General features: G+C 43.0%; 1 protein-coding gene across 1 annotated transcript in view; it reads right to left on the reverse strand.

Annotated features, from left to right (window-relative positions):
* Nucleotides 1-200: 200 nt before the first annotated feature.
* The window catches only part of LOC144890870 (uncharacterized), a 946,020-nt gene continuing 931,734 nt past the window's right edge, over nt 201-14,486 (reverse strand). The window contains exons 2-3 of the mRNA XM_078772771.1: nt 8,227-9,294; nt 201-349 (exon numbers count right to left, since the gene is read on the reverse strand). Of these exons, the coding sequence (XP_078628897.1) occupies nt 201-349; nt 8,227-9,277 (1,200 nt within the window). The 5' untranslated portion in view covers nt 9,278-9,294. The remainder of the gene's footprint in view (nt 350-8,226; nt 9,295-14,486) is intronic.

The following is a 14,486-nucleotide window of genomic DNA, read 5'->3' on the forward strand; positions in this document are numbered from 1 at the left end:
AATGATAGGTTAATATCAGTGATGTTTAAAGGACATCCAGTGAACACCAACATCATTCAGGCACAATATATACCACAACTTCTGCAGCAGATGAGGAAAATGCAGAGGAGTTTCATGGGAATTTGCAGGAGCTGGTAGGACAAGTGTCTAAGGATGATGTTTTAATTATTATGGGAGACTGGAATGCAAAGATTGGAGAATCAGGAGCACCAGGGATTGCAGGAAAGCATGGACTTGATATCCAAAATGAGCCAAGGGAATGAATGCTGGAGTTCTGTTTGGAGAATGATCTCAGAATTGTAAACACATGGTATAAACAACTCGTGCAGACTGTAAACATGGACTTCACCTGATGGGAAACATATAAATCAGATTGACTTCATTCTCATAAATAGAAGATGTAGAGGTGATGTGCATTCTCACAACACACTGCCAGGTGCAGACTGTAGGACAGATAATTAACTTATTGTGGCTAAGCCATGAGTCAAAATGAGAAGGGTAAAGAAAAAACAAAACTCCAGCCAGATAGTACCTTGAAAACATATCTAAATAATATGCGATACAATTTTTTTTAAACCTTCTGCAGAGCTGGAATTTGTTGACAGAACGCCAAATGAATTGAAGCAAGAGTTGAAGATATTGTAAAATAAGAAGACAAAGCAACATCCCAAAAGCAAGCAGAAAGAAGAATGCTACATATCTGGTAGAAGAGGCAATGGATATTGCAGACAGAAGGGAGAGATGAAAAACAAATGCGCATCAAGAGAAGCCATTAGGTGGCTAAATGCTGACTTCCAATGACAAGCTGGGAACTACAAGGAGTAATATTTTTAAGAGGCATGCATAGAGATAGAAAGTCACAACAGAGGGGGGAAAACAAGATATCCTTTTTGAAAGATCAGAGAGATTACAGAAATGTTTAGGTCTAGGATTGGGGTTCTTAAGAGTAGAACAGGAAAAACATGACAGAACAAACACAGGGGAAAGAAAGATGGAAGTAGCCATATGATGGCAACCTTCAAAGAGAGAGAATATGACAAGAACAAATATAGAATGTGAGGTACATACAGTGCCTTCAGAAAGTATTCACACCCCTTGACTTTTTTCATATTTTGTTGTGTTACAGCCTGAATTTAAAATGGATTACATTGAGATTAATGGTCAATGATCAACACATAATACCCCATAATGTCAAAGTGGAACTTGCTTTTAGAAATTTTTACAGAATAATTAAACATGAAAAGCTGAAATATCTTGAGTCAACAAGTATTGTCATGTCCCCGGGGTTAACACCCCAAGAGGATGAATGACCGGAACGAGCTTTAACTCCGAGGCGTATTTGGAACTTGGCGGGATTATTTCCTGGCATGCGCGGGAAGGTTTGAAGTCTTATCTGATCGGGAACACACGGGGTTATTCCGAACCCACAAAACAAAGAAACGAACCAGGACAGGAAAAGTAAGATTTAACAAATAATGAATTTATTAAAAGTAATGGTAAACCAAATAAAATGAAAGTGCGGTAAAAACTATTTCCTAATTTGAGACGTTTCCTCTCAGACTCATATACAAACAAGGGAATGATAAAATAAAATAAATAATGTTTTGGTTATCAGCCGCTTTGCGTCCCCAAATGACTGGGAAAGCTTGATGGTCATTCGTTGCCTCCAAACCACCACACGGGAAGCACACAAAATGGTGCGGAGTCGCGCTCCTTGACGTCTCAACATGAGGTCCTTCTCGCACTGCCGACTGCCCCGAACCTCTCTTGTTCAGTCTCTTTCCACAAGCGCACACGAGCCAAAGATGGACCACCGCCCGCGACCAAGCCAGAACAAAGAGGAAATGCGACCGCCTTCTACAAATGTCAGGACAAAGAGAGAGGGAGCGAGAGAGAGATAGAGAGAGACAGTGAGAGACAGTGACAGAGACAGAGAGAGAGAGAGAGAGAGAGAGAGAGAGAGAGAGAGAGAGAGAGAGAGAGAGAGAGAGAGAGAATGTGACTGCCTCCAACAAACACCAGGACCAAGAGACCAAAATGGCGAGACAGCTTCTCTTTTCTTCAGCTCTCCAATGTTCGACCGCTGACATCACACTCTGTCCAATCAAATACAAGTCATTGGGGGGCGGAGTCTAGTCGTCGTTTGGGAATGTTCAGATGACGTCGGGGTTTCCTTGCCGATAGGCAAATGCTGTTTCTGTCAGCACTGCGAGCGAAGGAGTCCAATTGTTATAGTTGTTTTACTGAGCCCTCAATTTCCTGGCTGGCTGGATGTAATAAGAACATCAGGGAAAAATCACAGGGAGGCAATCACGTACAGGGGAATTTAACCTTACAGACAATATAATTAATTAGCACAAAACCACCCTCCTTATGGCGACATGCAAACGCCCTTACCCAGACAGACGGCCTACTTATGTACATCGAGATGGCTTTGCGGCATAAGGAGCATTCTAATCTACACGATTCTAACTTTCCTATGAGGTATTTCATTGCCTACCCCCACAAACGTAGCAGTATTCAAGCCCTTTGCTCTGACTCTCCAAATTGATCTCGGGTGCATCCAATTTCCTTTGATCATCCTTGAGATGTCTCTACAACTTGATTGGAGTTCACCTATGGCCAATTCAATTTATAGGACCTGATTTAGAAAGAAACACACCTTTCTAAATAAGGTCCCACAGTTGACAGTGCACGTCAGAGCAGAAACTCTACCCTGAAGTCCAAGGAACTGTCTGTAGGACTCCGAGATAGAATTATGAGGAGACATAGATCTGGGGAAGGGTATAAAACAATTTCAGGAGTGTTGAGAAGTTCCCAAGAGCAAATTTTATGCATTTTAAAGTCAGGCTGTAACACAACAAAATATAAAACCATTCAAGGGGTGTGAATACTTTCTGAAGGCACTGTAGATGTAACAAAGGCTTAAGAAGTCAACCATGCTGGGAATGGGTGAAGGAATAAGAGAAAGAGGCAGACATTGTATGTGCTGGATGGATGGGATAAAGACTGCAACTGATCTGTCGCTACTAGCGCTTTGGGAAGCAGTGCAGGATTAGGATTTTTGGAGAACTGGGACCATGAATACTGCCAGAAGTTAGCCACGACTTGACGGAAGTAGATGACTCATAGAATGTGAATAAAACTTCCGTCAAATTACTGGAATAAATTATGAAATTACTGGAAGAAAAAATCGTAATCAGGGGAAACTTAGAGCTTGCAATCCTGCTGAAAGGATTGTAAAATGGAAGGATCATTTTGCAAACCTTCCAGGACAGTCCCCAACTATGAGTATAGCCCCTACTCATACAGTTGTAAATGATACTGCCAATTGACACAGGAAACTTCACAATGAAAGAGATAATAACAGTAACATCAATGGCTAACAACAAAGCCTTGGGTATTGACGGAATTCCGCCAGAGGTTTGGAAAAGTGGCGCACTCGAAAAGGAGCAGCGACTCAAAATCTGCAACAGAGCCTTGTCTGGGGATAAACCAACTCAGTGGTCAAAGAGTGAAATTGTACCGTTCTCAAAGAAAGAGGATCTAAGCGTTGCAAATAACTATCGCAGAATCAGCCTAACTTGTATCTCTGCGAAAATCTACAACAAACTGCTCTTATACAGGATAAGACCGCACATCGAGCCAATACTGTGCAATAAATCAAAACGGGTTTCGCCCAAACAGATCAGCAACAGTACAAATCCTTACACTGAAGGATCATTGAAGGGGTAAAAGCGAAGAATCTACCTGCGATACTAACTTTCATTGATTTTCGCAAGGCCTTTGATTCTATACGCTGTGAAAAAATGCTTGGCATCCTGATTGCATATGGCATTCCTCCAACAATCGTGAACGCCATAGGTATTATGTATCAGGATACAACAGCTCGCGTACGCTCACCCGACGGCAAAACGGATTTCTTCCAAATCCTGGCCGGAGTTCTCCAAGGGGACACTCTCGCTCCCTTCCTCTTCATCATCACTCCCGACTTTGCTCTACGATCAGCAATCAACGGTTATGAGCAGCTAGGATTTACCCTAAATCAGAGATACAGCAGTCGTTACCCAACTACAACCATCACAAATACTGATTTCACCGATGATATTAGCCTTCACTCCGACACTCTAGCTGAAGCGCATTAACTTCTACAAATGGTTGAGTGTGCTGCCGCAGAAGTCGGCCTCACAATCAACAAAGAAAAGACTGAGTTCATGTCGTTTGGCAACATTGGCGATCTCATCCCTCTCAGTGGTACCAAATTGTAGTGTGTCCCAGATTTTCAATATCGGTGGGGTCAAACATTGACAACATTGCAAAGGACATGGAGGTCCGGATTGCGAAAGCCTGGGCAGCGTCGGCAAAGATGAATGTTGTTTGGAAGAGCGACCTGTGCAGAGAACTGAAGGAACACTTCTTCCTCGCCATGGTCAAGAGTGTTCTCCTGTACGGAGCAGAAACTTGGACGATGACCAATACTCTGTCTAAGCGGCTCGATGGTGTCGACACAAGACTACTGAGGGCATCACTCAACATTTCATGGAGAGCACACTGGACTAACAAACAGCTGTATGGAAAGATCCCCCAGTGTGTATCGGAGTCATTACTTCAGAAACGTCTCAGGTTTAGTGGGCACTGCTGGAGAAGTGATCGAGAGATGGCCAAGATGGTACTTTTCTGGGAACCTTCTCATGGTCACCGCTCAAGAGGACGACCCGCTACAACCTACATCGATACACTGGAACACGACACCAAAATGAACAGGCGTGACCTCCCTGAAGCGATGGCGAAAAGAGAACAATGGAAAAAGATTGTTTGTAGTGTCCGATCGGGATCGACCCAATGATGATGATGATGTGAATAAAAGTAGATCTGATAAACAAAACCAAAGCGACAGAAGACAAACAGATGAAGGCCATATAGTGGGGGGGCCAATGTTTTCCCGTTGAATTCAAATGTTAATTTGTGGACACTGGTTGGGTTGTCTTTAGGGATGATAGAAGTTGTAGAAAAAATATGTCTCCATTTTTTTCAAGTTCTTTATAGCGGCCATTTTGGATTATCAAAATGGCGTTTGTTGAAAACCGAAATTGTCATTATCTTGGCTTCTAAATGACCTAGAGTGTTAATTTTGGTGTCCAAATGTACATATTTGCGGATACTTAATCCAATAAACACACATTTATACACCTACATATGATCAAAAGGGTTCTTATGGCAGCCATCTTGGATTTTCACGCACTTATGCCAACACATATATATATTTTTTTCCATCATTTTCACTTCTAAATCACATAAAGGCTGGACTTTAGTGTTCAAATGTACACTTATAATGTCTTTGTGCAATATTTTTAGTTGGCAGTGTTCATTGTTACATTGAAGGATCTCCATCCTCCTCATCATCAGTGTTATCGATTCCCATGGGGCGCTCCTGACCCGTGTTACCACACACCTCTTCATCTGCCCCACACATACACATCTCAGAACAGTTGAGATGCTGAGACCTGCATGAGCAGTGAGACATGCATTGGGTCTTCTTGCAGTTACATTTGATTAGATGTGTGATGGCAGCTGGGGCTGGAGGGTCCTTGGTTGTGATGGGCACCAGCTGATCTCCTTCTGCTCTCCATCCATGTTCTGTTGGTTGTGGAAGCTGGGGGTCCGGTACATCAGCCTGATGCCACACCATGGCCTGGAAATGTGCACGAGCAATGGCTTCATGTAAAGCTCCCCGTGTTGGTGGCAGCTTCTGTGCCTCTAGCTGTTTCTTGGTAAACAGTCTCCACCTCAGCTTGCCCACATCCACAACTGTAGTACGAGGCTCATACAGCTGGCATACAAATGCCTCAATGTCACTTTCTGTGTCAGCTCTCAGCTCCTCAGAGGCCCCAAGGTCATGAAACGCAGATACCACCTCAACAGAGCACCTATTGAGGGCTTGCCAACATGTGAGCTTTCCCTTGCCGGCAAACCGACCAGTCTGGTCTGCTCCCGTGAATGCATGGAATCCTGGTAGGGCTGCAGCCTTCCTGACACCAAGTTCATGTACTATTGGTTCCAGTGAGATTTGCCTCTTCTTGTTCCCCACACCCGTGATGAAGTATGTGTCTTTGCATAGTTCATGGTACCGGTGGAGTGCTAGGATGAATACATCAGTATCAGGTGACTGAATGTACAGCTGTGTTGCACCTCTTCGGACGGCATCTAGACTGTGAAGAAAGATCCTCGTATCAGCCTCCTCCTGGGAGCTACGGAGATGCACTGGCATTCTGGCACTTTCGCGGGCACTGGCATTCTGGGTAATGCCCACAATACCCCCTGTCACCTTCATGATCCTGTTGATGTGCTCCAGTGCATGGTCCACACCTACAGCACAGAAGGGGATTTCATTCTTATGGACACTGAAGTTCCCATCCATGAACTCTTGGTAGATCCCTGGATCTGTCATCTTCAGGGCCTTCATCTCTGCAAGGTACCGGGGAGTCAGCCTGGCATATTTCTGTTTGTCATGTGCAAAGAAGTATATGCACATCTCATCCAGTGAAGACAGGTGAAGCTCAAATTGTCCATCATGGGTGGCACGGATGAATGTGTATATCAGCATTATCATCCGCATGTAGCGTCGCACAAACTTGAACAGTGGACTCTTGGCTTCTTTCCGCTCATCAAACTTTGCCATGGCCTCCAGGACTTCGTTTGACTCGAGGACAGCTAGCATGTTGTTCTGCGCGCTTGTCATCTCCTCTCGGTTGTGTAGATGACAGCTCTGGGCAACCTGTTGTGCTGACTGGGTACATGGGCCCCTCAGATGGGGATGCTCTTGGAAGAATTCGTCCACATAGAGGTCGAAGAGGGCTTGGACAGTGGTGATGTGGGCCTCCAAAGCCCTCTTCATGTGCTTGGCTTCCAGTATTTGTCTGGTCGTTGTTGGGCCATAGATATCAGCCTCAGACCAAGCCTCGTCAAGACCACTGTCCTCTATGGCATTCCCAGCAGCCCTCAGTGCAGCCATCACAGTGTGCATCTCCCCTAGTCGCAGTACCCACTTGCCTTTGCAGTCATCTCTGGTCATCTCCAGCTGTTTGGCTCGCTCATACAGGGCCATGTCTAAGGTGATCACTGTCTTCCTATCGGGACCCATGACCATGCAGTTGATTTGCTGTGTCTGTTTCAAGACTGTTATCAGTGTTTGCCATTCATGGGCTGGTGCTGCTACCAATGGCAGGGCGTTGACCTCTGTCAGAGGCTTCGAAGAGGAGAGCAGTGAGTTGTAGGCTGTCCAAGTTGGGATATCGTGATGCTTGATCCTACTGCCAGGTGGTTGTTTTGGATCGTGGACGAGTGACCCAACAGGGTCAGCATGCTGGGGTTCTGCAGCTTGCAGCTGGTCATCTGGTGGGATGATGTCGTCTTGTACGTCCTCAGCTTCAGCTGTTCGCATGATTGTGCGTGAAAGTAGCCACACTGTGTCCGTCGCAGAGTACGGCTTGGTGACATCTGGGTTTGACCGTGTCTTGAAGCTATACGTGGTACCTGTGGCAGATTGTTTGTTTGGTGCTTGGCAAGGAACAAAGTCTGGAGCAGTCAGAACCTTGAGTGAGCGGTGTCTGGCCTTTCGGTCATGTAGTGTCAGTGTTCTATGTTCATCTGTGGAGGGTGCATGTTCCCGTCGTTGGTAGAGTGCCCAGGCTGTAGCATGGAGTGTCCGCTTCCCATCAGGTGTGTCTTCATTGAAGTCACTGTTGTCCACTGCAAAGAAGACAAACGTCCCTATGCGCATGGTTCTTGGAAAGTATACACCCTGTTCTGTCGTAGACTCTATGACTGAGTTGGCCAGCTGTGTCTCCAACCGCAAGATCCGACTATAATCAACAGACAGACCGAACCCATGCAGGAAATCCAGAAGCTTCTTGTTTCTGGTGGACTGATGGACTACAATGGCAACGGCAAGCTGCTGTGGCCATTCTAAGCGATGGCGGAATGGTGCATCTGGCTCTTTGGGCTTGTACGTGACTTGGCGTTTTGACTTGTAGCCGTACATGATGTTCTGACTGATGGTTATAACATCTCGATGAATAGTGGCTGAGCGCAAAGTCTCTGGCTCAATGCTCGTGGCTGGTCCTTCCAGTAGCCAGCGGAGGAAAGCATAGAGTACTTTGGGTACATGCTTTTCAGCATCATCAGTGTTCATTTCTCCTTCAAATTGCCATGGGTGCTTGTTCTGACAAGCAATGGCACTGTGGAGAACAGAGGCACTCTCAAACAGTTGTTCGATGTTTTTTTCATTTGTCTTCGTCATTGCATCTTCGACAGCTGCATCACGCACGGCAGTGGAGAATACACAGTCTGACTCGTTTCGACGTTTTGGTTTCATGAAGTGAACGTCATCAATGTGAGAGTTGATTTTCTCCTTCATGCCTTGGGTAGTAGGTGATGGGACATTGTGCACACCATTATTGTCAAGAATCCTGGAGTAAACCGACTTCAGGTCAGACATGTTGAGAATTTCACCAGCTTGGAGTAGAGAGCGAACAAGGCTGACAAACTCAATGTCTGCGGCTATTTTGATAACATTAGTTTCTTGCAGTATGTGTTCTTTGTCATCACTTGATGTCCCACTCTTGGGAGCACGTTGGACATTCTGCACCCAGCATGGGAGATGATACTTGACGTCGATCGCATGAGCATCATGTGCACTGATGGCAGCACTCAGCTGAACTTTCCACTTGTGGTTGCTGCCTTCTTCAACAGCTTTCTTCAGCTGTTTACCTGCGTTGAACGTGCATACAACATGTACACTTTCCTTAGTGACCTCTTGACAGAAGAAACAAAGGTCTCTGTTGAATGGAGTTGATGATGAACGTGTGAAGCGAAGAGTCTCGTCTTGCGTAGAACCTGAGGTACTTGCAGCGGCAGGTGCAGAAGAAGGACGTCCACACCTCTTATGAAGATGCTGGGTGTCGCCATGTTCGCAGGCTTTCTGGTGGCGAACTCTAGCACGCTCCAGGTGAGCAGTGTTGCATGTAGATCCATAACATGCCCGGTGCCACTTTGCTTTATTGTTCCTCAAGTCAGTGGCAGTGAAACAGCTTAATCGTTCGCTGATCTGTTTGAAGTCGGCATCACCATATCGTGCCCTCTCCTGGATGAACTGGAGAAACTTTGCATATGAGCCCAGTGCTGGCTCAGTCACTAGTGCACCTTGGGGATCCTGGCACTGAATGCAAAGTGTGAAATCAGTTTCTTTCTTGGTTTTCTTGCTTTTTGGCTCCATCATAGCTCAGGGTCACGAATCTGGAACATACAAATAACAAATAACAATTAAGATAGATGTGCATTAAGTTAGATTTTGGACACTGGTTCGGCTGTGCCATAAAAACCTATTTTTATCCCTTGTAGGTTATTAAAGAAGGTTTCATTCAATTCTCTATCCCCAAAAATGTACAACTGGACACCAGAATCGAAACTCTAGGTCATTTAGAAGCCAAGATAATGGAATTTTACGTTTTCGACATCCGCCATTTTGAAATCCAAAATGGCCGCCATAAAGAACTTGAAACAATTGGAGACATATTTTTTCTAGAACTTATATCATCCCTAAAGACAGCCCAACCAGTGTCCAAAAATTAACAAGCAATTTCACCGGGCATTTCAATCTGCTACATTGGCCCCCCCACTAATACAACAAAAAAAATGAAATGCCTTTCTGCAGTGCTGACTACTGTATTTGACATAGGTAAGGCTTTTGCCACTTGCCTGTTACTCATATTTTCAATACATTTGGACAACTTGTTCGAAAAGATAGACATGCATGTCCTACAATGTTGAGGGTCATGCTACCATATTTGACTACCTTTTGGGTTTACACTACACAGGCAAAGCCCGTATTATTTTATAACAAGTTACATACTATATTCCGCGCATGTGAAGCTTCTTCCTTCTCCATCACTCACAATGCATTATGTCATCTATCTTGGGCACACAAATGTGACAAGTGTGTGACTATGTGTCTTCGTCCATCTTCCCTTTAGTTTCCCCACAAACTAAATGAAAACATTGAGAGAAAAATATTGACATTGCCGGTGAGAAAGACCATAACCTGGTGCAGTATGGGGCAGACATCATGCATGGCTGGTCTTGGGTCTGGCCTGGTTAGAACAGGAGCCAGAACAATATGGGTATTGGAAGTACACTGGACTTGGATTTAGCCTTGGGGAGGACATACTTGGACATAACCTGGAACACTGTGGGTAAAGAATGCAAACATTTAACCTTGCTTCCATGTGATCATATTGTCCATATTTATACTTGTCACTCTTTTAGGAATTGGACATCCTGGTATTGATGCATTTGATTTTTGATTTTTTTTTCTCCCAGTCATACATTCACCAGGGGTAAGCCAACCTCCACGGTTTGAAACTGCCTGTTGTCCGTTTTGAAAATACGAGTATTTGGTTTGGCCAAGGACAATTTTGTACTACTTGTCAGTTTATCAACCAAGTCACTGCTAGTTTTAACATTACTGTCATTTGGAGAGTCAGTACCATTGCTGCCGGTACCCTTGCGACTTTCGAATCACTGATGCTGTCATTTAAAGGAGACACCACTGCAATTGACTGCATGTTATTTATTATAATATATAGACTTTATTGGAAAAAAAAAATTAACTATTAAATTAGTTATCAGAAATTATGTATACTAGCAACGGTACCTGCCCTACGGGCGTGGCCTCAATTGGGAGGCCCAAATTAAAAGGCAAAATATCAGAAATTGAAGGCTTTAAAAATTTTTAAACAATTTATATTAACATCCGTTAAATCATATCACACGCAAATCATGAAAATCTAAACAGTATTTGTGGAATTTCAATAAAAGACACATCACTGTTCATATCGGTAAATATTATTCCATTGTCTTTTGAAAAACTGGAAAATTGGAAAACTGGGAAAAAAAATTGGAAAACCAATATAGCCTATTTTACTTCAGGGGGTCCCAGGATTATGAAAGAAAACCTCTTTACTCTTGAAACCCACCCAAATGAAACCCACCCAAAACCCACTCCCACCCAAAATTTTGTTGCGATCGGTTCAGCCATTTTTGCGGTACCTGAGAACAGACGGACAGACAGACAGACAGACATTTGGTGAATTATAGTAAGATTATTTTGAGATGTTAGAAAGGATGTTGCCATTGAGGAGGGATATTGCTGTTCTACAAAGAGAAAAACATTTACACAGAGACGGAGATAGACAAACCTTGTGCTGTGATCTCAGTGGCAGACAAATGCCCCTCTTGACCACAATATTCATGCTTCTGACCTCCGGGTTAGAAACTTTAATTTCCTGAAAAAATGTAAAGTGAACATCAAGATGGCAGCTCAGGTTAGGGTGGTAGGTCATAATAAACCCAACAAAAGTGAAGGAGAAAATAAAGAAGAGGAAGAATTTCAGTGAAAAGAAAGTCATAAACAATTTTGCCACAATCTCTCTGGAATGTCCCTGTTTGCTCCACTGGGAATGTTTCGGGAAATGTTTAATAGGATTATGAGAGTAACAGCAAAAAAAGGAAAGGGAAGGGAGAGAGAATATATGATCGGATAAAAAAACCAATGAAAAGCAAAACACTGTGGACAGGGAGAGACAAATAAGGAAGGATCAACATGATAGCTCAATTAAAGTGGTCAAAGTAGAGATGCACTAGACTGTGGTTGGTTTCCTTTTTCAGTGTGAGATGCAGATAAAACTAGAATTGAGCAGATAATTCTTCAGGAGCTAATATTATGTATGCTACTTTCTAGTAAAAACATCAAATATTTACACAAAAAGCAAGCAAACACTAAACATCAGAAGAGTATAACAGGACGAGATTCCATGCCTCCACCCCTTTCCAACAAAAGGTCCTCCCTCATTCCTGGTTTTGTTCAGTCTCCTGAATGTCTGCTATGGAGGACCCTATTTGTTTCAAAAATAATGCACAGGATTGTCAGATTCATAACTGGAAACCTTGTTGCTTGGCATGTAGAAACCTTTCAAGAGTAAAGAGGTTTTCTGGCTGTAAACTGCCATCAGCTTTCATGTGCAAGTTAGGTTCTCAGCAAGATAAGAAAAATAAGCTTTGTAAAAAACTTCAAATGTATTGAACAGGTTGGTGACATTTCCAAATTTTCTTCAACAATATACTTGTACCTGGGCTTTACAAGAAGAATATACAAAATAACAATTTTCAGATCAGACACAGGAAATGCCATTTGAACTATTCGTAGTGAACAGTGTAGGCACATCTTATAGCACGTTCAGCAACTAGAGAGTTCATAGAATGTGTTACCCCATACAGTGTTAAAGTTAATACTTCAATTGAAATTAAACAATGATTTTAAAGATTGTTAAAAATATATTCCAGAAGCTTAATGCTAATGAACCATTCTTATACATAACCTTTACACACCACCTTATTAGTTCCCTACCGGTTTCACCGGAGGGGACTAAAGGTTTTTGTTCCGTCTGTCTGTCCGTCCATCAGTCCTGTGGTTTTTCAAACTTTTTCCCCTTACCCTTTAACATATTGAATTGAAACTTAGTACATCACTTTATTATGATAAGTTACAGTAGAAGTTTGAGTTTCAAAGCGTTTCGTCCATTTTTCATAGTTATGCTCTTTTTGGAGTTAGAAAATATCACATCGGTAGGGGACATGTATTGCAAAGCAATTCTCGCTGTTGTCTAACATGTCCAAGTACTGCTAAATAGAGGATTTTGAAAGTGACAAGAAGTCAATTTATGTTCTGCAGTGTTCAAGTATATAATTCAATTTAAACTAGAACGGCACTCAGTAGAGAGCATACCTCCGCCAGGTGAACAGTTTATGTTTTGTATCCCAGAGTAGACCAGAAAATCACAATACAGAATCACATTTAATCAAAATCATCCGTCCACAACTATTTGAGATATCCTGCTATATATCGTTTTTGGTTCTATCTCCCAATGGTGAAGAATCACTTAAAAATTATACTAGCCGGATCCGGATCCAGATCTTCACCAAAATCGAATCCATTCTTCCTTGTCACACGCACAACCTGACCACCAAGTGTCGTCCAAATCCGTCTATAACGTTTTGAGATGTCCTGTTATATGTTGGTTTTAGCCCTATATCTCAATGGTGAAGAATCACTTAAAAAATTTAATAACTCTCATATCCGAATCCATATTCAGATCTCCACCAAGATCAAATCGAATCGTCCTCGTTACACACACAACCTGTCCACAAAGTTTCGTCCAAATCCGTCGACAACTATTTGAGATATACTGCTATGTATCATTTTTGGCCCAATTTTCCAATGGTGAAGAATCACTTTAAAAAATTCTAGTAGCCGGATCCGAATCCGGATCTTCACCAAAATCTAATCATTTCGTCCTTGTCACATACGCCACATCTCTGCCAAATTTCGTCCGAATCCGTCCACAACTTTTTGAGATATCTTGTTCACAAACAAACCGACAAACGGACAGACAGGGGTGCAAACATAACTTCCATCCACATTTGGTGGCGAAGGTAATAAAACAAAGATTGCAAAAGTCGTAGGAATAAATTAATTCCTTGGTTTTACCGCATTTTTATGCAGTCTTTTAAACCACTTTATTTAACACATTACATTAGTTATTCATCCCTGGTGTTTGTCCTTTATGACATCCCGAGAAGCAGGAAGTTTCATGTTTGGAATGATTTTCAATTTTGTTTGTCTTCCAGGCAGACAGAGTAAAAATATTATGTCACTCCTCTCTGCACACGTGCGATCGGGACAAATTCAGAGACAAAGTACCGTTAAATGGCAGGTTTGTCTCCATATTCATGCTGAAAATATAACATTCAATTTAAACAAGTTGTTCCTCGATTTTCAACTGACGTTTACAGACAGACGGACAGAATGGACATGAACCAATTGCTGAACCGCACTCTTCGCTTTGTGTGTGCAATATTTGGGGTAATTACAATAGCTGGCCTGGAGTTCATCTTTCCACCTTTTCTTGATTTACCTTGTGAGCTTTTGCACGGATCATTCTTCGAAGAATGTCGAACTTCATACGACTTCGAACCAAAAACCCTGGTGTTGGGCTAGCGGCTAGGGTGCCGGCTTAGGATCCTAGGATCCTGGGTTCGCAATCCCGGTCAATCGCTGAATTTAACGCCAGGGGGGTTGACTCAGCCTGTCATCCTTCCGAGGTCGGCAAATTGAGTACCAGTTCACTGGTAATTCCCTGTTTGTCATTAAAGGCGGCAAAAAGAGTTGGCGTCAGGAAGGGCATCCGGCCGTAAAACATTGCTTCAAAAAGGGGACCGAAAAACAACAACAACCACGGTTCCCGAAAAAGGCCAACCCCCGCTTGCGGGGAAAAATGGCCTCTAAAGGTGTTTTTTTTTTTTTTTTCTTCGAAGAATGTCCAAGCAAATAATTACAATCAGAATTACGACGATGAAGATCACACTCCATC

Source organism: Myxine glutinosa, chromosome 1 (assembly GCF_964187855.1).
Source record: "Myxine glutinosa chromosome 1, kmMyxGlut1.1, whole genome shotgun sequence".
In the NCBI taxonomy this organism is placed as follows: Eukaryota; Metazoa; Chordata; class Myxini; order Myxiniformes; family Myxinidae; genus Myxine; species Myxine glutinosa.